The 22,574-nt window shown below is 35.0% G+C and overlaps 1 protein-coding gene across 1 annotated transcript in view; it reads right to left on the bottom strand.

The window, feature by feature from the left end:
* Window positions 1-275: 275 nt before the first annotated feature.
* The window catches only part of TXNL1 (thioredoxin like 1), a 33,154-nt gene continuing 10,855 nt past the window's right edge, over window positions 276-22,574 (bottom strand). The window contains exons 3-8 of the mRNA XM_044242909.1: window positions 21,135-21,308; window positions 15,777-15,899; window positions 12,933-13,002; window positions 11,724-11,896; window positions 8,634-8,738; window positions 276-1,939 (exon numbers count right to left, since the gene is read on the bottom strand). Coding sequence (XP_044098844.1) covers window positions 1,910-1,939; window positions 8,634-8,738; window positions 11,724-11,896; window positions 12,933-13,002; window positions 15,777-15,899; window positions 21,135-21,308 — 675 coding nt within the window. The 3' untranslated portion in view covers window positions 276-1,909. The remainder of the gene's footprint in view (window positions 1,940-8,633; window positions 8,739-11,723; window positions 11,897-12,932; window positions 13,003-15,776; window positions 15,900-21,134; window positions 21,309-22,574) is intronic.

Here is a 22,574-nt window from a genome sequence, read left to right as displayed (position 1 = left end):
ATAATGCATCCTGATGCGAAATATAACAAAAAATGTAAATCAAGGGAAAAGTTTTGTGGGGTGTTTTTTTCTATGTCTGACAAAACAAATAATAAACCTAATATTAGTTTTCTAGAAAACACTATCTCAGGGATGGTTTTGGTTAAAATATGTTACATTTCCAGATGCTTTTTTTTAAAAAAAATCTGGAAAATTCAGCACATATATGTGTGTGTGTGTGTGTGTACATACATACATATACTGTTTTAGGAGAAAACAGCATTTCAGCTTGGTGATTTAAGTAATATCAACTACGTATGTTTATTTGTAAAATTTCCCATAGCGAAACGTTATAGTTACCTAAAAACATTCATTTTTCACTACTTAACAATTTGAATAATCGTGGAACGTTTGGATAATGCAACCAGCTGAGTTACAGAAAAGTCACATAAACAATATAAATCTGATACCCAATCCTTTACACGTATGAAATTACTTTCACTGGGTTTTCAAACTGTCAAGTAGAAATAGGATGAGGTTAGCAATACTTAAGAGGAGGCACTTTAACAATTACCCAAAAAGGTTAAGTGTACAAAAGTGTAGAACAAAACTTTTGATATTAATTATATGCCTAATTTCAGACGTAATTAATCTGAGATGGTCTATATTAAGGAATGTTATGAACTTTATTTCTTGCCCTTCCCCCTCCATTTGACCCAAGGCAGGTAACTATGAAATACATAAGTATATAGACATCATCACAGACCAGTTAATAGGCTTACATAGAGAAGAACTAAACACCATGTAATGACACAGGGCATTTTAGAAAGTGACTACTTTAACACAAAAACTTCTGCATAATTTTTTCCATAAATGCATATAAATACATTGGTCTCCCAAAGGTAAAAATGCTGTCTCAACCACATTCCTATACAAAAATGCCCTCAAAGGTATTAACTGAATCAAAATAGTCTATGTACTCTTTTCAAACACTGAATTTTTAATATTCAGAGATATTTAAGTTTTAATTTTAAAGAGAAAGTTAAAAATCAATTTACCAATACTTTATAGATTAGTTTTAAGATTAAAAAGAGTAGTAAGGAACACGTTTTGTTTTGCTAGCCTTTTGTGAAACACCTTTCAAACAAACAATTTGGCAAATTTGTTTTTAACTTTAAATCATGTTCTCTGTATATTAACACTGCATCTTTTGGAAGCTAAGGTAATAAATACTTGATTAAAAATATTAAGTCCTGTTGCTGCATGAATTCCCAGTACTCTTTTCCCCCATGGTCAGATTTCAACAGTAAGGATAATGGCTAACTCAAATTTTTAAAGGTCATCCAGAAGGGATTAGAATCTGTGGTCCCATTAACAGTTTTAAGTGAGAACAGTTAAATCTCATTAAACTTGTTTATTTCTGGTAGGTTTAATTTGAGTACTTTCTATAACCCGCATACCCAAATGTTTAATAAACATGAATTAGTACTCATTTTAACATACTTAGCTGTTCCAAGTCCGTTTATCGAAATCACTTGCTCTGTGTATGTGTATGAGCACAGCACACTCACTCCTTAATTCCTTAAGACAGTCTTGCTCCCCTAAAGAGAAAAACTGGCTTTCAATCAACAGGCTACCAGACTAGACTAAGTCTCTTCGAAAGTCAGAAGTGGGCCAATTTTCAGATAAATGAAAAGAGAAAATACTTATTTAGAATGACAAAAATTAAGCTTGGCAAAAGTAGTGACTTTTATTTACAATTGCATGTATCAAGATTACAATAAAAACACTAGTGATACCATCCGAACAAAAGCAATGATTTATTGGTAATGGCAATGACTGGAATATTGACAGTCTCTGATGAGAATCAAGCAATTATCCAGGAGCTGTAGATCTGATTGCAATATGGTCTTCCAGTGTCTTTTGTACCTTAGTGACTTTCTCCTTTTTTGCCAACTACCTAGAAAACAAAAATAACTTTACATGTACATCTTATTGATTTAGAAATATGCATTATTTTCAAAATAATATTACCAATTGGTAATCACCTTTAAAACCTGGTATTAATTTTCATCTCTGGTTTTTTTTTTTTTTTTTTTTTTTGACATGCAGTGTATTTTCACTGTTGAAGCAAACTGTGACCTTCCCTTTCCTCCCAGCCTCAAGGAATTAAAAATAAAACACATGCAGGCTATTTTTGGTTTCCCACACTGTTTAAAGGAAAAGCAATGCAATTTTTCAAAACAAGGTTGACAGTTTAGAGAAGTTAATAAAAGGATGATGCTATATGAGTGAAATATATTTGGAAAACTATTTTTAGGCAATTAGAAATCAAATGTCGATCACAAAATACTCTAGAATCAAGAGTATGCTAAACTTATGTCGAAATGCCCAAGATGACAGGTTTCTAGACTTTTCTCTCAATATGTAGATATGCAATGAAAAGAGATTAAAAATGACTAATTTTGCCTAGCTACTATTTTTAAAAAACCCTGGCTGCTACAAATGTACTACAAAAAACATAAAGAATAAATCTTGTTTCTGTCAATGATTAGAAAAATTCTCCATGAGGGCTTTAAAAATGTCCTAGTTGGTATAAATGTGACAGCATAAAAATAGAAGAATAAACCTGGTTTCAACCAACAGTGCTAGAAAACAAAATTCTCTGTGGGAAGATCCTAGAATTATTTAAGCAAATAATTTACTTAAAACCTGAAGTTTATCATTAGATAATATAGTCTCACAGCAGAAATGCCTCTAAAGAAATCTACTTGCAAGCTACTGAAGATGTATTTGTATACAAAAAGATTTCTATGGGCGCTTGGATGGCTGTCAGTTAAGCATCTGCCTTCAGCTCAAGTCATGATCCCAGGGTCCTGGGATCAAGCCTCGCATCAGGCTCCCTGCTCAGTGGGGAGCCTGCTTCTCCCTCTCCCTGCTCTCCCCGTGCTTGTGTACGCATGTGCGTACTATTTCTCTCTGACAAATTAAAAAAAAAAAAATCTTAAAAAAAGATTTTTATGTTTATTTATAAATGTAATTTTCATACTTTAACTGATTCTGCTCCAAATGGTAGTGTGAATCAAGCAAAACTCATGAAGGTCTTCAGGACATGTCTGGTCAAAAACAGAACATGGCTGGGTCAGTGCCATTCATGAGAGAAGATTATAAAAACCCTTCCACTTAATTCCCAATCATATGATGTCAGACATGCCATTTTCCTGACCTTGAGGAAAACCAGCTCCATTACTTTAAAAGAGCTCCTCTCCAATCTACAAAAACCGTATGTTAGAAAGCCCAAAAAGCCAGAAAGGTACGAAAGAGATAGTCTCATAAAATGTGGATAAGAGTAAAAAAATCACGGTTTAAGAGCCAAGGTGGGGCCTTCTTAAGAAAGGAAGGAAGGTGGCAATATTTGTATCACAAATGAATTTAAGCAGATAAACACTGAAAGCATTATTGATCATTATTATCACTTGGGAACACACAAAACACAGAGCTATTAGATTAAGCAAAAGAAAACAAAAACAACTGATATTAAAAATTCAAATTTTAGCAGATGTGATACAGAAGACACAAATCTGCATACTGTTTCACAGGTTGATAACTCTCAACTTGCCAATGTGTATTCTCTGTAAAAAAGAAGAAATTCAGCATTCCAATATGGATTTTTCTCATCCCAAACATAAAGAAGTATTTTATTCATTTTTAAGTGTATATTACACCTCAAACAATCGTCTAGTTACATCAAAATTAGGTGTCAAAATTATTTATACAGTGAAGAGTCCATTGATCTTCTATGTTAAGAATTTAAACCAGCCTAACACATTCAGTCCTTCTTTCAACGCCTTGAGTTCACTTGGGTAGAGAAAGCAGTGGATGTGCCCATAATTAATCAGAAAAGACTTTGGTGCTGCAGTTCCATTGAGAAAAGAAAATCCATGTCTTCTAACTAAAGCTTATTCAATATATTACACTAGTTCTAGTATAAAAGAAGTTAATGAAACTGTTCATATCTAAAATGATTCTATAGTTCCCAAAAAAATAAAATTTAAACTTTAGATTGGATTAAAACATCCAACAACTAGTTAAGTCTGAAAGCATTTACAACAACATTTTATTGCAATATGATTCCTCAAAATGGTAGTACAAAAATGAAATATGAGAAAGTAAAAAATAAAATAAAATAAAAGGGGAGCAACATGGTATGATAATAAAATTAAAGCACTTAGTTGCAAGCCCAAAATAAAAAGCAATCAGAACATAAGGCCAAATGAGACACATGGCTAGAATAAGATCTGAAGGAGAGATGGCTGAGGAAATCTAGGTTACAAGGCTGATCCAGATGACAGAAGCTGAAGAAATCTTGCACCAACAATGGCGAGAACATGGGAAGGGTGAGAGCAGACAGGTGCTAGATGAGCAGAGAAGCAAGGAGGGGAGTAGAGGGAGATAAGGTCAATCTTTATATTACTTCATTTAAAAAATCTTCTGTTTTTAGTTCATTTGAGTTGCATTAAAAAAGCTGAAAAATAAACAGACAGAAATGTTACAAAAATAGCTGATACGGTGAATGGCCAGTTTAGAAAAGTCTCTCTTTATTACAGTGATAGAAAATCTGCTCTGCTTTTCACATGCACCTCATTCCCTAAGAAGCAGTAGCCCCTTCGATTTTGCTCATTTCTGTGACCTTACAGGTTATTATTTTTGTATTAAAATAAAGTAATCCATGTATAGAGCATATTTTAGCAAAGAAAATAACTACTTCCAATTAAGATGGCAAGCTTTTCATGCTGCAACACAAAGAATCCATTTACAACAACAAATAGCTGAAGTGTGTATTATAATCTGTGCGCAATGCCTATAATAACCAAAAACAGACAAGTGGGAAGTATGTTCTAGTCTACCACATCTTAAAAGTACAACCTTTAAAGCTGTAATAGCATGCAAAGAGGTCTAAGATTTCTATCCACATCCAAGATTCATTAGCATTACCTTAGCTTCTGTCACCTTCGTGACATAAGAAGATCAATGACACTCTGAAAACTAAAATTATCTAGAAACAACTCAATATAAAATGTGAACTGAAAATGCAATACAATTCTATCATTCTCTAAACCATTTTTTATAGCTTTCTTCATTACAGAAAGAGGTATCAAAATGTTCCTCTTTGTGCTGATAAAATACATGCTAAATCTATTTTGAAATTTTAAATTCTAATGACTGTGTAATTCCTTTGAAATTCAGACTAATTAAATAAAGTCCTACACCTTCCCATTTTCATGCCCAAGTTCCTATTTTCTACCTGGAGTGGCCCCCCTACTATCTTTTCCTCCACTGCTATCCATTTCTACTCTCAAAGTTTATTTAGTTCAAGACCCTCCCTCCCCCACAAAACATTCTAATCCTCTCCCAACCGTTCTTGGGAAGGAGATATCACTGACCTAGGAAAGTATGAGAATGCCCTGTAAAGGAAGAGACCTGAACTAAGGTTTGATTCATTTTGATCAACTTTCCAAAAAGTTTTTATGTTATCCTATAAGATAAACTTGCTATACAGAGAGATTATGATCACACCTAGCACAGTACTATAGGGACAACAAGTACCATACCATGTATTTATTATTTCCTTTTCTAGAAACCAAACTCATTTATAATTTTTAGTAAGCAACTATCTATACAAAATCTAAAGTGGCCAATTTCAGTTAAACAATAAATATTTTTTTATTGCAGTTTCCTACACCAATGTTGTTAACTTAGCAAAATGCAAAAAGGACTGAAATATTAGCTTGCTTTTGAGGAACAATTCAATGAATGACACAAGTCTCATTCAGAAACTAGTAAAAGGAAATGCAATGTAGTATTAACATACATGAGATCATTCAAACAATTAAAATTTATCAGACATTAAAAGCAAGGGACTAACACCAAGAAAGGAGTCCATGATAGTATGAAATTATTCTCAAAGTAGTTCTCAGTGTGGTCTAGCTGGGGGGTCCCTGACACCCATTCAGGGAGCATTCAAAACTATTTTCATAATAATGCTAAATCATTATTTGCCTTCTTAATCTCATTGTCTCACAGGTGTACAACGGAGTTTTCCAGAGGCTCCATGACCTATGATCTCAAACCAGACTGAATGTAGAAGCAGGCATGAGAATGAGAGGGTTCTATTAAGCTAGACAGTAGAATAATTTGTAGGGCATAAAACAATGCTCTTCTTGTTAAATTAGTTTTTATTTGGAAAATATGTATTTTAATTTAAAAATATTATTTGTGTTAATATATTAAGGAGTTTATGATTTATAAGTAATTTTTATATTTTTCAGTTTCATTTCTTAAAAGGTAAATATTAGACAAATATGGCCTGTATTAACAAAAGCTTTTTTTGGTCCTCAATAATATTTAATAGTATAAAAGGGTCCTGAGACCAAAATGTTTGAGAACTATTGCTATGCAATAATGTTAAGAAAAAAAAAAAGTATTTAGTTAAATGAATGCACAGCCAAATTACAAAACAAACACAAATACTCCCAAGCAAGAAAAGTCTAATATCTTTGCCATCCTAAAGACAGTCCAGAAAAAGTAGTCTGGTCAGTCCAAAGAGTAAGAGAGGAGCTAGGAGAGAACGTGTGAGAGAGGGAGGACGTTAAAAACAAAGAGCTGGAGAGAGACTCTTAGATGGATGATGACCGACATATATTAGAAAAACTGACTGAACGGCAGGCTGGTAAGAAGACGGTCAAAATGGAGCAGTGGTTACTTAAAGAGAAAAATGGAAATCAAACAGCAGGAGCAGAGGTGAGAAGTAGGGAACTTGAGCTGAATTAATGGCATACAGCTTATAGTAGACCTTAGGAAGGAATTAAACTAAAAACAAACTATGCAAGGCAGTTAAAGCCAAATCCAATGACATTTAATTCCAACAAGCAATCTAACAAAGCAGGCAGCCAAAATGTCTTTGGTGCTCACAATTTTCCCAGTACAGCATATCTCATATCATAAAAATGAAGCTGTTTAATCTCTGCTTCTTCTGACCTTCTGATCTGTCTTTACATATGGCAAACATTTGACATGACAGATCTAAGTACATTATTGTCCTACAGTTCCCAAAAGTTAATTATGAGACAGGAAGAAATAGTTGTTGAAAACTGACCAATTATAGTATCTATGGTCAAGGTTATCAATTTTGTAAAAACCAGTATACAATTTTATAAGCTTATCCACTGTTATGCAATTTTACAAATTTTTCTGTAATCAAAATATGATCTGTAGAAACCACCAAAAAGAGTAAGAATTTTCAGGATGCTCCATGGCTTCACCTCCCCACCAAACAAGGGTCTAAACTGTTCAGCTGGGTGCCTCTTCCTCCAGGCACTGGCAGCCCTAGGGAAACTTTCTCCCATATAATCACCTCTTTATCATCACCTCTGGTTCTACACTGTCAAAGGCAGTTCCAGAAACATGGCCACAGCTACCTTTCCCCTGCTGCTGCACATTCAATCTGTAACCCCGTAACTAGGCTCTGTACTCAGAAGGCTCCTGGAAGCACTTCCGTGATCTGTGGTTGTAATACGTTATGTCTCCCTAAGGAACTGTGACCAAGTAGCAGTTGTTCCATGAATGGACAAAATGTTCTCAGTCCTAAGGGTCTCATATATCTTAATCTCCCACAATCCTTAGGACTGTGTCCACAAAACAAAACAAAACTGTACATATACGGGGACGCCTGGGTGGCTCAATGGGGTAAGCCTCTGCCTTCGACTCAGGTCTCAGGGTCCTGGGATCGAGCCCCGCGTCAGGCTCTCTGCTTAGCGGGGTTCCTGCGTCCCCCTCTCTTCTGCTTGCCTCTCTGCCTACTTGTGCTCTCGCTGTCAAATAAATAAATAAAATCTTTTTTAAAATGTAGATATACATACAAATGCAATCTGCCTGTTCACTGATAATTTCTTTACTTGTGCCAAGTGGTCTTTCAGGACACAGACATGGTTTAAAGGCATCTCAGTGTAGTAAAACTGAACCTGTTCTTTTTGATTAAAACTATTCAAGTGATTTTAAATGTTTTCATCGGAAACAATAATAATCAGAATCTTGGTATCAGCAAAATTCTTAAACATTCACTAATAATAATGATTTTAACTTACTCCTATTTTGACATTCCTAACTACTTTCTATAATCAACCAATTATTTAGTTAGTTTAAAATACTTTCTTTTTATTATAGGTATACTATACTTTCATTATAGATAAGGTTTTTTTCTTAACTGAGGTATGGTTGACATACAATGTTCTATTAGTTTTAGGTGTACAACACAGTGATTCAACACTTCTGTACATTTTATACTATGCTCACTTATTTGGATACCATTTGGATACCATTATTAATGGATATCATTTATTTACAGACACCATTGTTTGGCTACCATTATCTGGCATCTTATTTGGATACCATTTATTAATAGACTCTGTATCAGGATTTATTTTTATTAGAAATTATCTTTTAGTTGGATATCTAAAAATGTGATTAGGAGAACCCACTGTTAATTTTAGGTTAACCTAAAATTTCATGACATGGTTACAATTTTGATTGTTATGAAATTACTTCTTTAAAATTGTATTTTTACTTCCCCTAAATACCATTTAAAACAAACTTACTCGTTTGAAGTCATTCATATTTGTTGCCTGGACTGGAGTACCAATAAAAGTAAAATATGAAATTCTTGTTGTTTCTTCTTCACCTTGATTGGACTGAACAAATATCTACACCCCCCCCCACCAAAAAGAAAAAAGAATTACATTAATAATTGTATCCTTTTTTCACAAACATGTTTAACTGATACTGTTAGATTATGAATGAAAATACCTTTCCTTCTTTGTAAGGATTAACCCAAACTACGGTTAGACTAGCGCTCCTGTAGCGCTATTAACTACACTGTTTGCCCTGCTATACACAAGTTCCAGATAATTCAGTGTGAGGCTGTGGAGGAGTCACAATTAAATCCTTTACACAGAATGTACAAAGAGTATGAAATTATTACAGTAGGCAAACCACTGCTGAAATTTTATTAAAATTGGTTTTTGGCTGAAGACAAGTCTCTACAGTTACTTCTTTCTGATACTAATTCATTTAAATTCCTAAACTATTAAAAAGAAAATAGTATTAGAAATCAGCTCCTAAAACTATACTATAATAGCCTGCATTCTTTTTAAGCTTGACTCTCTATACTTTCCATGTAAAAACTCCCCTCAGCATGTTAAGTAGACAGCAGCTTTACTCACAGATTCTTTTTCAATATACTGGATTACTATATGCTTTAAAAAAATAAATAAATAAAAATAAAACACAATACTCTAGATACTGTCTACACTTAAGAACACTGCCTCTTTTGATTTTGACAACATACCTTCATTCTCTGATGGCATTAATCAGTTTTGTTGTTTTTACAGGCAAGCACAGATTCATCTCAAACTGAACTTATCAATTAAAACTCCAAGTCTGGAGACACCTGGGTGGCTCAGTGGGTTAAGCGTCTGCTTTCAGTTCAGGTCGTAATCCCCGGAGCCCCACACTGGGCTCCTTGCTCAGCGGGGAGCCTGCTTTTCCCTTTGCCTGTTGCTCCCTCTGCTTGTGCTTTCTCTCCCCATCCCTCTCTCTGACAAATAAATAACATCTTTAAAAAAAAAAGAACAAAAAAACTTCCAAGTCTACAACAGGTAGACTATTAAACCAACTCTCCATTTATCTATAATGCTCTTTGAAAATTAGCACATCAGCTTATATTTATGGCTTTTAAAATTCACCTACTTACTTTGATTACACTTTCTAATCAAAACTGTCATGGCATGCTTTCTATGACTTAAGTCACTGACTGAAAGTTTGACTGAGGTAACACACAGCACATAGAGACTAGAGCCTATCACAAGAAAACTATGGACAATGATTCTCATTGACAGCGGAGATTATATCAAGATGTTTGGATTGAAAGGGCTTTTCCAATAAATACCTTGCTTCCATCACTAAGTAAAGCAACTGGCATTAATTGAGAATATGCTACAAATGTTAGTCAGGAAAATATCTGATAACTAGTATTCTAGTTTAATATAACCATTTTCGTCCATTTTATTTGGGTAGAATATTTCAAATACTGAAGTCTCAATTATAATCCTTCATCTTATTACTAAGTATATCCTGTGAAAAATCCAGTGAAAACCTCTGAAAATGAATACACTAGCATTCTTTACTTTACAAAAACCAGAATCATTTCATTAAAACAAGGAAATCCCAGGGCGCCTGAGTGGCTCAGTCGGTTGAGCAGCTGTGTTTAGCTCAGGTCATGATCCTAAGGTCCTGGGATCCAACCCTCAATGCAGCGCTCTGCTCAGTGGGGAGCCTTCTTATCCCTCCCCCTCCGCTATGCCCCCTGCTGTGCTCTCTTGGTCATGCTTGCTCCATCCGATTGCTCTCTCTCTCAAGCAAAATAAAATCTTTAATAAATAAATATATAAGTAACAAGGAAATCACATTAGTTTAGCATGACTTGTTTGTTCTCAGTGATTCTGTGCTTGTTCCCACTTTTTTTTCCTAGGTATTCCACTATGCTATTCTAACTCTCCTACTCCCTCCTCTTAAAGACTGGGTTGGGAGGGGTGAATGGGAGGAGGGGGTATTTGGAGTACATATGCTGGGTTTCACTAATAAAACTCACAAAAGCAATTTAAACTGCTAAGAAGCAGCTAACTTCTTTATGTAAATTAAGATAATGTAAAAGTATCTTTTTAAAAAGTCATTTTTACTGAGATCATGAGCACAACACTATTAAAAACCATACACTTTAGGGGGCGCCTGGGTGGCTCAGTGGGTTAAGCCGCTGCCTTCGGCTCAGGTCATGATCTCAGGGTCCTGGGATCGAGTCCCGCATCGGGCTCTCTGCTCAGCAGGGAGCCGGCTTCCCTCTCTCTGCCTGCCTCTCCATCTACTTGTGATTTCTCTCTGTCAAATAAATAAATAAAATCTTTAAAAAAAAAAAAAAACATACACTTTAGAAGAGTAAATTGGATTTTATAATTCTAACATTACTCATCACCCGGGATGAGGATAGTGTACAAATATCTTTAGTTTAACTATAAATTTTCTAGAATAAACTTTCAACAGAAGCTGCCAAATATGTAAAAAGTATGTAAACTGACAAATTCACAATTTTTTTAAAAATCAACTTGTCCTTTCTCTTTAGTGCACATAAATTAAAGAAGAAAATTTAAATAATTCATTATACATTTTTACTCAAAGTCAGGTGGACAAAAACCTACTTTTTTTTTTAAAATATTATTTATTTATTTGACAAACAGAGATCATAAGTAGGCAGAGAGGTAGGCAGAGATAGAGAGGGGGGAAGCAGGCTCCCTGCTGAGCAGAGAGCCCAAAAACCTACTTTAAAGGATCATTTAAAATCACCTAGGATATGGGGCACCTGGGTGGCTCAGTGGGTTAAAGCCACTGCCTTCGGCTCGGATCATGATCCCAGGGTCCTGGGATGGAGCCCCACATCGGGCTCTCTGCTCAGCGGGGAGCCTGCTTCCTCCTCTCTGCCTGCCTCTTTGCCTACTTGTGATTTCTCTCTCTGTTAAATAAATAAATCTTTTTTTAAAAAAATAAATAAATAAAATAAAATCACCTAGGATTCTAAAGGTATCCTAGCATGAACTGCTACCCACAAACTCATTAAATACAGGTGAAATACTACTTACAGTTACACTGTTAACATTCTGAAACTTAACATAACGAAGTGGGACAATGCCATCTTCTTTAATATCATCCTCTGTTAGTTCCAGAGCTTGAGTTGGTTCACTTCTTTCTGCTTCTTCAAAATCCATAGACCGGGGTAGATTGATAAAAATTTTTACATATTTAGGACCCTGACCTATAAAATGGTAGAATAAAATTAACTGTTAAATCAGCCTTGCAATACTTTCCTCCCTTCACCATTACATTCACACTATACAACCAGTCACACTCCCAAATATATGCACATACCTACCTAAATCTTTAGGAACTTTTGGAAATTCTGAGTATTTTCATAGCCATTTTTTAATAGACATTTTTTTAATGCCTGCCAGCAGTATGCTAAGTTCTATGAATACTAGATTGAAACACATATGTACATTTGCAAACACATATACACACACAGACTTCTTGCCCTCAACTATAAAAGCCACATCATGATAAATGTACTACTACTAAGTGAGGAGGTACAGGGAAGGCGGCAATGCAGCCTGACAAGGTACAGGTTACCGTCTGAGCTAGGTCTTGCACTGCCAACAACTGGTACATATGTTATTAAGGAGAAACGCATTACCAGTGACAACATTTAGCTAAAAGAAAATTAATTATACAAATTGCTGGGGCACCTGGGTGGCTCAGTTGGTTAAGCATCTGCCTTCAGCTCAAGTTATGATCCCAGGGTCCTGGGATCAAGCCTCACATGGGGCTCTCCGCTCAGCGGGGAGCCTGCTTCTCCCTCTCCCTCTGCCCCTGACCCCAAGCTTACACTCCCTCTCTGGTTTACTCACTGTCTCTTAAATAAATAAATAAAATCTTTTAAAAAATTATACAAATTACCAAATCCCTCCCAGTTCTGATCCTGAAACATGCTACTTTAAACCTGGAGTCTTATAATAAGAATTGGAAGAAAGGAGTTTCTTTGTTTTTAGATTACGAGATTAATTTTAGAAATTTTACTTTTAGAAATAAGATAAAATTTTCTTTTTCTGTTCCTTTTGGTTTCTAGTAATACCACATTATTTGCACATTCATTTATCTCCTTGCTTTGTTCCAGAAACAATTTCACTCTTTCCAAAACAAGGAATATCTACCTCTATTATTTAATAAAAAGTTTTACACATGAGCTTAACAGATCCACAGAGCAGGAAGTTAAAGAAAAGCCGTCCATTACTCACCATTATCTGGCCCTTGAAATTTCATTGAATAAAGCTTAACAGGTTGATTAAACGCCACAGTAATAAGCAGCTGTGAAGAAAATAAAAAGTTTCATTTTAAAAGGGCTCTTGAACACCTTGAATACACACAACAGCTATTTAGACTTAAAACTTAAGTCTAAAGGGGCGCCTGGGTGGCTCAGTGGGTTAAGCCTCTGCCTTCCGCTCAGGTCATGATCTCAGAGTCATGGGATCGAGCCCCGCATCCGGCTCCCTGCTCAGCAGGGAGCCTGCTCCCCCACCCCCACCGCCTGCCTCTCTGCCTACTTGTGATCTCTGTCAAATAAATAAATAAAATCTTAGGGGGAAAAAAATTGTTATTCATATATTTAAAATATTTAAAACATTCAAATATTTTAAAAATTTAAAATAATTCAAAGACAAAATATTCAATTCGTAAAACCAATGTAATATAAAAAACAGTAAGTTGAAAGTAACTTGACTAGACTGACATTTGAGAAATACAATCATCTATTATTCACATAAGGGAATGATAACAAAATTTAATGGAATAAATTAAATTAAAAATTGGCATGGGGGGGCACCTGGCTGGCTTAGTCAGTAGAGCATGCAACACTTTATCTAGAAGCTGTGAGGTGGAACCCATCACTGGCTATAGAGCCTACTAAAATAAGGTGGGGGCAGGGGGAAATGCATATGAACCTAATGTCTTGTGACCTGTGAACTGACAAGCAATTTGTCTCCCAAAAAATCAAACAAAATCCAAATTAAAATTCAAACTATATATTTTAGCATATAGCTTAACATTTTATAGAATGGTTTGTCAAGCATCTACCCACATCATTTGACAATCTGAAGACAATGCAGAGTATGTGAAGAAACTAGCCCTCAAATGCACTCTATTTGGTCCAAAACTCAAGTGAATAAGACTTTTAATAGCTCTATAGTAACCTCCAAACCTCCATCCTAAACTTATTGGACTTAACTGAATTTAGAAGGCCACATAAGGGAACAAGGATATGAAATGCTGTCAGGTTGCCCTCTCTCTCTCTCTCTCTCTCTCTATCAGAAACCGTGAATCATTTGCTCTATCTTCCTTCTAGGGGAAATCATGTCTGATGTACGTATCTATGCTTCCACCTTAGAAGGAAGATTTCCCCGTGAGGAGAACTTCCAGGAGGCTATGGTCAGTCAGTTCTGCTGCTATGCATCATCACATTCCATTCAGTGCACCATTTACAAGGAACACAACTGTGAATAATATTCTTAAAACTATTCAGTAAAGTAGTTATGATTAGAGTAAAAATGGAATTTGGATTTATGATTTCAGGATCATTGTGATCTGTTTGCCTGAGAAAATACCCAGACTATTTCCTTTGGTTATGTAATTACTTTTTATACTTGACCTGCAATAGTGTGTCAAAAAATAATAAGCATGACATGTTTACAGAAACTTGAACCACAGGAGAAAAGAATGGAAAGCTAGAAACAAATCAAGTCAGTAAGAATATGATACCGTCTTCCTAAAGTCTGCAAAGAAGAATCATTTACCTCCTTTAAGAAAAAGAAGCATGATCAGATTATGTTTTCTTTAAGATTTTATTTATTTGAGAGAGAGAGCAAGCATACATTTTTAGATACGAACTAAAAGACAATTTCTAATAAAAATAAATCATGATACAGAGTCTATTAATAAATGGTACCCAAATAAGAAGGGGCAGAGGGAAAGGAGAAGCAGACTCCCCATTGAGCAGAGAGCCTGATGCTGGGCTGGATCCCAGGACCCTGGGATCATGACCTGAGCTGAAGGGAGACGCTTAATGGAGTGGGACACCCAAGTGCCCCAGACTTAAGCTTTGAAGAGTAACTTTTGTGAACATGTAGAAGATGAACTGGAATGGGGACAAAGCAAAGATAGTGGATTAGAAAGTAAGTTAAAGGGGGGCACCTGGGTGGCTCAGTGGGTTAAGCCGCTGCCTTTGGCTCAGGTCATGATCTCAGGGTCCTGGGATCGAGTCCCGCATCGGGCTCTCTGCTCAGCGGGGAGCCTGCTTCCCTCTCTCTCTCTCTCTCTCTGCCTGCCTCTCTGCCTACTTGTGATCTCTCTCTGTCAAATAAATAAATAAAATCTTTAAAAAAAAAAAAAGAAAGTAAGTTAAAGAAAGTCAGAGTCGGGGCGCATAGGTGGCTCAGTGGATTAAAGCCTCTGCCTTCAGCTCAGGTCATGATCTCAGGGTTCTGGGATCGAGCCCCACATCAGGCTCTCTGCTCAGCAGCGAGCCCGCTTCCCCCCTCTCACTCTGCCTGCCTCTCTGCCTACTTGTGATCTCTCTCTGTCAAATAAATAAATAAAATCTTTAAAAAAAAAAAAAAAGTCAGAGTCAAGATGAAGATAATGATGGCTTCACTAAGGCAGTACTATACTTCCCTGTGACAACAATTCAGGGAAGTACAATACAGGTTTACCTCTGGGAGTGAGGAACACACACATGGGAGGGCTCATCTAGTTAGTCTCTATTTCTCAGGTACAAACTCAGTTGGGTGAGTAAAAAACATGGAAGACAGGTCAAAAATGAACATAAGGACTTAAGCATAGTGAAGGCTCAATTCAGTAGTGGAGCCAATCCAAAACTCCGAGGTTCTGTGTAATGTACCTGGCAGCTTGCAGAGAATAGAGAACGAAGGTGGGTCTGCACCATCAAAGAAACTGAAACTTACAAAAAGGAAAGGAAGTGGTCATATGCGAAGGAGAAACATAAAACCATGGATGGAAACATGATGATGAACCCAGAGCGGGCATAAATATTGATGATCCCAAGAAGCTTTAATTTAAATATCAATTACCTGTTCATCACAATCAGATTCCAAGAAGGTCATATCTTTTCGTAAACAGTTGTCAAATCCATGCTCATCACTTTCATTAAGACATTCACAGCCAGCTTTGTTAATAAAAGGCATTAAATCCATCTGAAAAAAATTAAATCAAGACTTTAGGCAAAGTATTTGAATTTGGTATAACAATCTAACAAATTAACAATCTAACAAATTTATGTTTGGTATAACAATGTTTGGTATAACAAATGTTATTTGTTATTTGTTATATGGTATAACAAAGGTCTGGTATAACAATCTAACAAATAAGGTAAATATTCTTTATTAATGTAAATATTGTAAATATGTGATTCTCTCTAGGCAATTTTAAAGAAAACTTCTCTTATAAAACAGTTACTAAAATTTTTATAATAATCCTTTCATTTGAATTTCTGACCGAGATCTACTACTATTAAAGCTAAATCTAGGCTTAGCCTACTTGATAAGGTATCAAAAACCAAGTCTTTAATGAAAAGATTATAAAACGTTGACTTGTACTTTTTTATTACCAGTGTTTCGCAAAGCTAAATATGCAAATTAAAATATCCATAAGATCCAAGAAAAGCCTGCCTCCCTCTTCTTGTGGTCATGTACTCTTAAACCTATATTCATAAAGAGTTTACATATAAGATGAATAACAAATAAGGATTAAAACATTTGTTATTATGGAAAATTTCAAGCATATATAAATAATACAGTGAACCTCACGTCCTCAACTCCCAGCTACAATAATCAACTCATGGCCACTCTTGTTTCTTCTTTACCCTGCAAGCAGTCCCTACCCCTCCTGTTTTCAAATAAATCTTAGGCACTGCTTCATTTCTTTCAAGAACATTTCATTGTGTTCATGAACACTGCTAAGAGATAAGGACTCAAAAAATCCTCTGGGATGCCTGGGTGGCTCAGTTGGTTAAACATCTGCCTTCAGCTCAGGTATGATCCCAGGACCCTAGGTCCAAGCCCCACATCAGGATCCTTGCTCAGTGGGGAGCCTGCTTCTCCCTTGTTTGTGATGCACATGCATGCTCTCTCTCTAGCTGACAAATAAATAAAATCTTTTAAAAAATCCTAAATATTGGGGCACCTGGGTGGCTCAGTGGGTTAAAGCCTCTGCCTTCAACTCAGGTCATGATCCCAGGGTCCTGGGATTGAGCCCCCCATTGGGCTCTCCGCTCAGCAGGGAGCCTGCTTCCCTTCCTCTCTCTCTTGCCTTCCTCTCTGCCTAACTGTGTTCTCTGTCAAATAAATAAAATATTTTAAAAATAAATAAATAAATAAATATCTTAAATATTATCACAACTGAAACAATGAGTAATACTTTATTATTAGCAAATATCCATGTTTGAATTTCTTCAGTTGTCTAGTAAATGTTTTACAGTTGAACTATTAGAATAAGAATCCAAAATCCATACACTGTAGTTGGTTAATGTAGCTCAAATCTCCTTTAATCTATGGACATTTAGCACCCACAGATTTCTAATATTCTAGATTTTGCTGGCTGATTGCTTCCATGTGGTTGTCATTTAACATTTTCCTGTCTCCCGTGTATGCATTAATAGTCCAACACAAGGCCAGAGATGTGGCAGTGGTCATCCCCATGTTGTTTCTGACTTTAGTAAGAGTGCCTCTGGTGCTCCTCCATTACGATATTACTGATTCCTTTAGGAATAAATGGGCATTGAATTCTGTTAAATGCCTTTTCTGCATATTAGGAGATCATTATCTTTCTCTTCTAGAACACTGGATTTTGTTTACTAACATTGTAAGAGTTTTACAACAATTGTTCCTAATTGCAACTGGTGGGTAGCTTTTGTTATACAACACTGTCTGGGGACTAATGGCATTATATCTGACCTAACTACACACTGACATAGTCTAGAAATATGCACTTGGAAATAAGTATCACTACTTGCCAATAATGAGGAAAGAGTAACAGAAAAACAATCAGACAAATCCAGATTGTGGGACAGTCTAAGACAGACAGTCCAACCTGCGCTGTACAATAAGATAGCCATTTAGCCACATGTGGAGATTTAAAATTGATTAAAAGTAAATAAAATTTAAAATTCAGTTCCTCAGTTGCACTAGTCATGTAACAAATGCACAAGAGCCACATGTACCTACTAGGTACTGGCTACCATATTTGACTGGTACCAGTTTAAACTTCCAAAAAAAGGCTGTCATGAATGGAAAAAAAAAAAAAGACACATCTCCAGAACACTAAAGAGAAACAACTTAAATGTAATGCATGATCCTTGACTTGATCCTAGACAGGGCAAAAATAGCTATAAAGACTATTCTGGAGGGGTGCCTGGGTGGCTCAGTTGGGTAAGCATCTGTCTCTGGCTCAGGTCAGGATCCTAGGGTTCTGGGATTAAGCACCACATCAGGCTCTCTGCTCAGGCAGGAGTCTGCTTCTCCCTCTCCCTCTGCCCCTCCATCCGCTTGTGCTCTCTTTCAAATAAATAATAAAATCTTAAAAAAATATATTCTGGAGATAATTAAGAAAATGTGAATGTAGGCTTTAAGTATGAGAGATACTGTACCATTGTTAAATTTCTTAGGCGTGATAATGGTATCATGGTTATGTAAATGAATGTTCTTGCTCCTAGAAGCTATAGGCTAAAAAAATATTTAGAGATGAACCATCATGATGTCTATAGTTTTAAATGATTCTGTTGAAGGTAAAAGTGGATAAGTACATATCGAGAAAGCAAAAACAGCGAAATATTTACAACTGGTGAACACAGATGAATGGTTATATATGTGTGTTTGCTGTACTACTGCTCTGTCAATTGTTTTGTTTAATAAATTTCACCTTTCTTTTTTAGAGGGGGAAAATCTAACATAAGACACACGGGAAGTTAGGACTATGCTTCTATGCTTCTAGTTTGGGTTAACAAAAGTTAACCCAAGTGACCCGAATTTGTGTAGTAAGATGCCAGTACAACATGTTAAACACACTTTTTGAAGACACAAACTAGTTAAAACTATGCTTCTAGTTTGGGTTAACAAAAGATCTTACTACACAAATTCGGGCCACTTAAGGTTTGATTTCATTTTGATGAATGATGACAAAATCTGTAAAACAAAATCTACAGTTCAGAGGTCAGAATACTAAAATACACATATAAACCTCAAGATTCAGAACATATGCAAATCCAACTTCAATTCCAGAGTGCCCAGTACTCAAACTTCTGGGGGAGAGGAAGACTTGATATTGATGGCCCTCTCATTGCCACTTAGAGCCACACTAGGTACTCTTAGCAAATATGGAAAAGAGAACATTTTAAACTTTCCCATGCTTCAATCAACGCTTTAAAAACTAAAAGTCATTACATTCACAAAAATACTGTCTTACTTCTGAATAAGAACTATTATGATTCTTAATGTTTTGAGTTTCACATCTACATTTATTGCAATATTTCAAACCCCTCTAAGAGATAGGAGTACCTCTCTTATTCTGGCTTCAATCAAATTAGGAGTTCCAAAACTAGTACGTATAAACTCAGTAACTTGTACAACTTCTTAGTGTTAAGACATAACTGAAAGTCTTTAAAACCAAAATTTTATTTTAAAATTGTCAATACATTTTTGTAATACTAATACTTAGATCTACTTAAGGCTTTCATTCATTCACTTACTCCCATTTAGTTTCTATTTGTCTCGTGAGAATGAGGACATTCTCAGAAACACATTACCAAAATCTTAAATATTTAATAATCTTGAAGACATATAGTTCAAAACTTTTAATGTTTTGACTGACACCTGATGGAAAAAATGAAAATGTTTTTAATAGCCTTTCACACCATATGCATAACATCTGCATGAAAACTACATTTTTTTAATTTCTTAAAATTTCATTTTTTTTCCTGCTTATTTCCTACCTGAGGTCATAACACTGATAATCACAATTAGCTGATGTGTAAAGAAGTATCCCTCTAGCTAAGCAGCAGGACTGTTGAGCTCCTAAGACCTTTTCATGCAAAAACCCTTAGTAAATACAGGGGAAAAAAATACAAAGATGTAAACACAACAGTTTACAAGTCAAATAATTTCCAAAATTTTCCAAAAGGTGTCACAAACCTGACTTATACAACACGCTCATACTTTCTAACTGCATATTACAATTTCAAATTATTACGTAACAGTTCTGTTTTAAATACATTAATTGTCTCCCTCACTTAATTAATGCCAGTACAACATGTTAAACACACGTTTTGAAGACACAACCCTCAGTCCCCCACACACAAAAAGACTTTCTCATATGTATCTGACTGGAGTAGGAGAGTCTTCTTATTCAGCAGGAATTTAAGGAACTTTACGTAAAGAACGTGTAGTCCATGACATCGGTCTGCTTTACTGTACTTGATACACATTCTTTCATACAAGAGCTTTAACTAGAGGTAATCACTATTTTTTTAAAAAGTTCATTTTTTATCTGCAACTACAATTAACTTTATAACAAGAAAAATTAGGAAAGATATATACAAATATATATTTTAGTATGCAGGATTAACCAATTTGTATAAATGAATCAGTTACCATGAATTACTTCTGAATTTTGGTCCTTCCTGAATAGCTCTTATGATATAGATGCTGAATTATAACCATTTGTATTATACAATTTTCAAACACTTTTAAATTCCTAAGTCTTCAAGTTTTTAGTTGAATAATAACTTACTCTTAAAACTCAGAAAAACATATCTAATAGCAAAGTCACATATGACCCGAAAACAAAATAAGTAGGTTTGTTTTTTTTTTTAGCAGAAAGAAAGAGGTGCCATAAAAGAAGGGATACATTAGAAAGGAGAGAAAAACTAAAAGAAGCGGCAGGAAAAGGAGTCCAGCATATAAAGATCACACATTAAAATTTACATGTCATTTTACTCAATTGTCAAAACCTGAAAAATTTTTCCAACGCACATTTCTTCACATTTTTGGGAAAAAAATATATGTATGTATAATTTTAAAATTATGTATAAATAAATCATACATTATATGTAACAAAATAAAAATTAAATGTATATATAAAAATATATACATTAAAAATGATTAAATGTTTAAAACTGGCTATTAAGACAATTCAGAAAGTAGGTTTAAAAAAGAAAACAAGTAGCAAAAAGAATTATTTAAGAAAAATTGTTTCTCATGAGGGCTTAAAAGATTATAATGCATACAAGAGAAGCAATACCCAATAGTCAGCTAATGAAGTTACTTTTAAAGATCTTATTTGAAAGTATTCTTAACTAGCAAAAGATAACAGTCAATATCATTTTAATCAAATAATGAGAAGAGATGTATCATGATTTCACTTTTAAGTCTACCTACATAGCCTTTTGGAATATCTGTGTCCTCATTGCTTCCAGGGTCATTTTCTAAGTGCTGCTTGATTTTTTCTTCTAATCCAACAGCATCTGCTCCTTGATACTGATCAATTCTCACTTTGTTTCGAAAAAACAGAAATGTAGGTGTTGCTGATATATTGTTGGTGGCAGCTGTTCCCTAGAATTGGCAAGTTAAATACTGTTAATGATTAAAATTTACCTTAAACCACGCTGAATATTCATTCTACATCTCTATAGAAGTTAAATATCCAAGCATGAACAAAACCACATAAAATAATTTATTCCCAATTGTTATTTAAGAAAAAACAGACCTACTACTGAGGGCACAACTACATTACCTTCAAATTCCCAATGACGAACAACATGCATTTTTACCAATTTTAGTGTTAAACACTTAACCCCCAACAATTAGCTTCCAATACAGAAATTATGCTTTATACCACCAGGCAGAGTTTTCATAAGTACATGCTGTTTCTTAAATGGAGAAGCCCAAAACAGTATTGACATGTCAATGCTACTAGGAAAAAATACAGATCTTAAAAACAGTAGCCCATCTCTCCATGAAAATGAATTAACTTTACTCAACTCTACTCATAGAAATGGCTTCTGACCTCCCATCAAATACACTGCAACAACTACCTTTTACAATTCTGTTCCAACTCCACTATATTATAAAACTAAGTACGGAGTGGAAATGAGCTAATTAACCACTGACTCATGACTTAAACTTTTCATAAGTGTAAAGAAAATAGTAAAGCAAATATGTCACCTTGCATATTCAAATACTATGAAGAGATATCACTACATTGTTTAAAGAAAAAAAAGGCATAAAGTTTACATAGAGATGCCTTCTCTAAACCTCAAAAAAAATTTTAAGAAAGACAACATGATTGACATTTTAGAACAGTATTGTCCAAAAAATATATAAGACATAAATGTGGGCCATACATGTGATTTTAAGTTGCCAGTATCCCAGCATTTTAAGCAGCCAATATAAAAAAGTACAGAGAAACAAATGAAATCAATTTTAATAATATATTTTAGTAAATCCAATAATCGCACTGTCAACACACCGTAAAAAAACAGTGACATGTTTTACATTTTTTTCATACTAAGCCTTCAAAATCCTATGTGTTATTTTACACTTACAGCACTTCTCAATTTCGATTTGCCACATTTCAAGTGTGTAGTAACCACATGCTGCTAGTGGCTATCATACTGGAAATAAAACTCCAGAACAGAGCTCCAGAGAGACAGTGAATACTGAAATAAGGGCCAGTAATGGGAGTCCAGCAGTATGCAACAGAAGTACTAAGCAATATTACAGGGTTTAAACCAAACCCAAACTACTTACTACAAACTATTGTAACATTTACAAATTCTTTTCACACTCAGAAATGTATCAAAGACAAAACCTCACCAA

This window comes from Neovison vison, chromosome 3, assembly GCF_020171115.1.
Source record: "Neovison vison isolate M4711 chromosome 3, ASM_NN_V1, whole genome shotgun sequence".
Taxonomy (NCBI): Eukaryota; Metazoa; Chordata; class Mammalia; order Carnivora; family Mustelidae; genus Neogale; species Neogale vison.
This window is presented reverse-complemented; position numbering and strand designations above follow the sequence as displayed.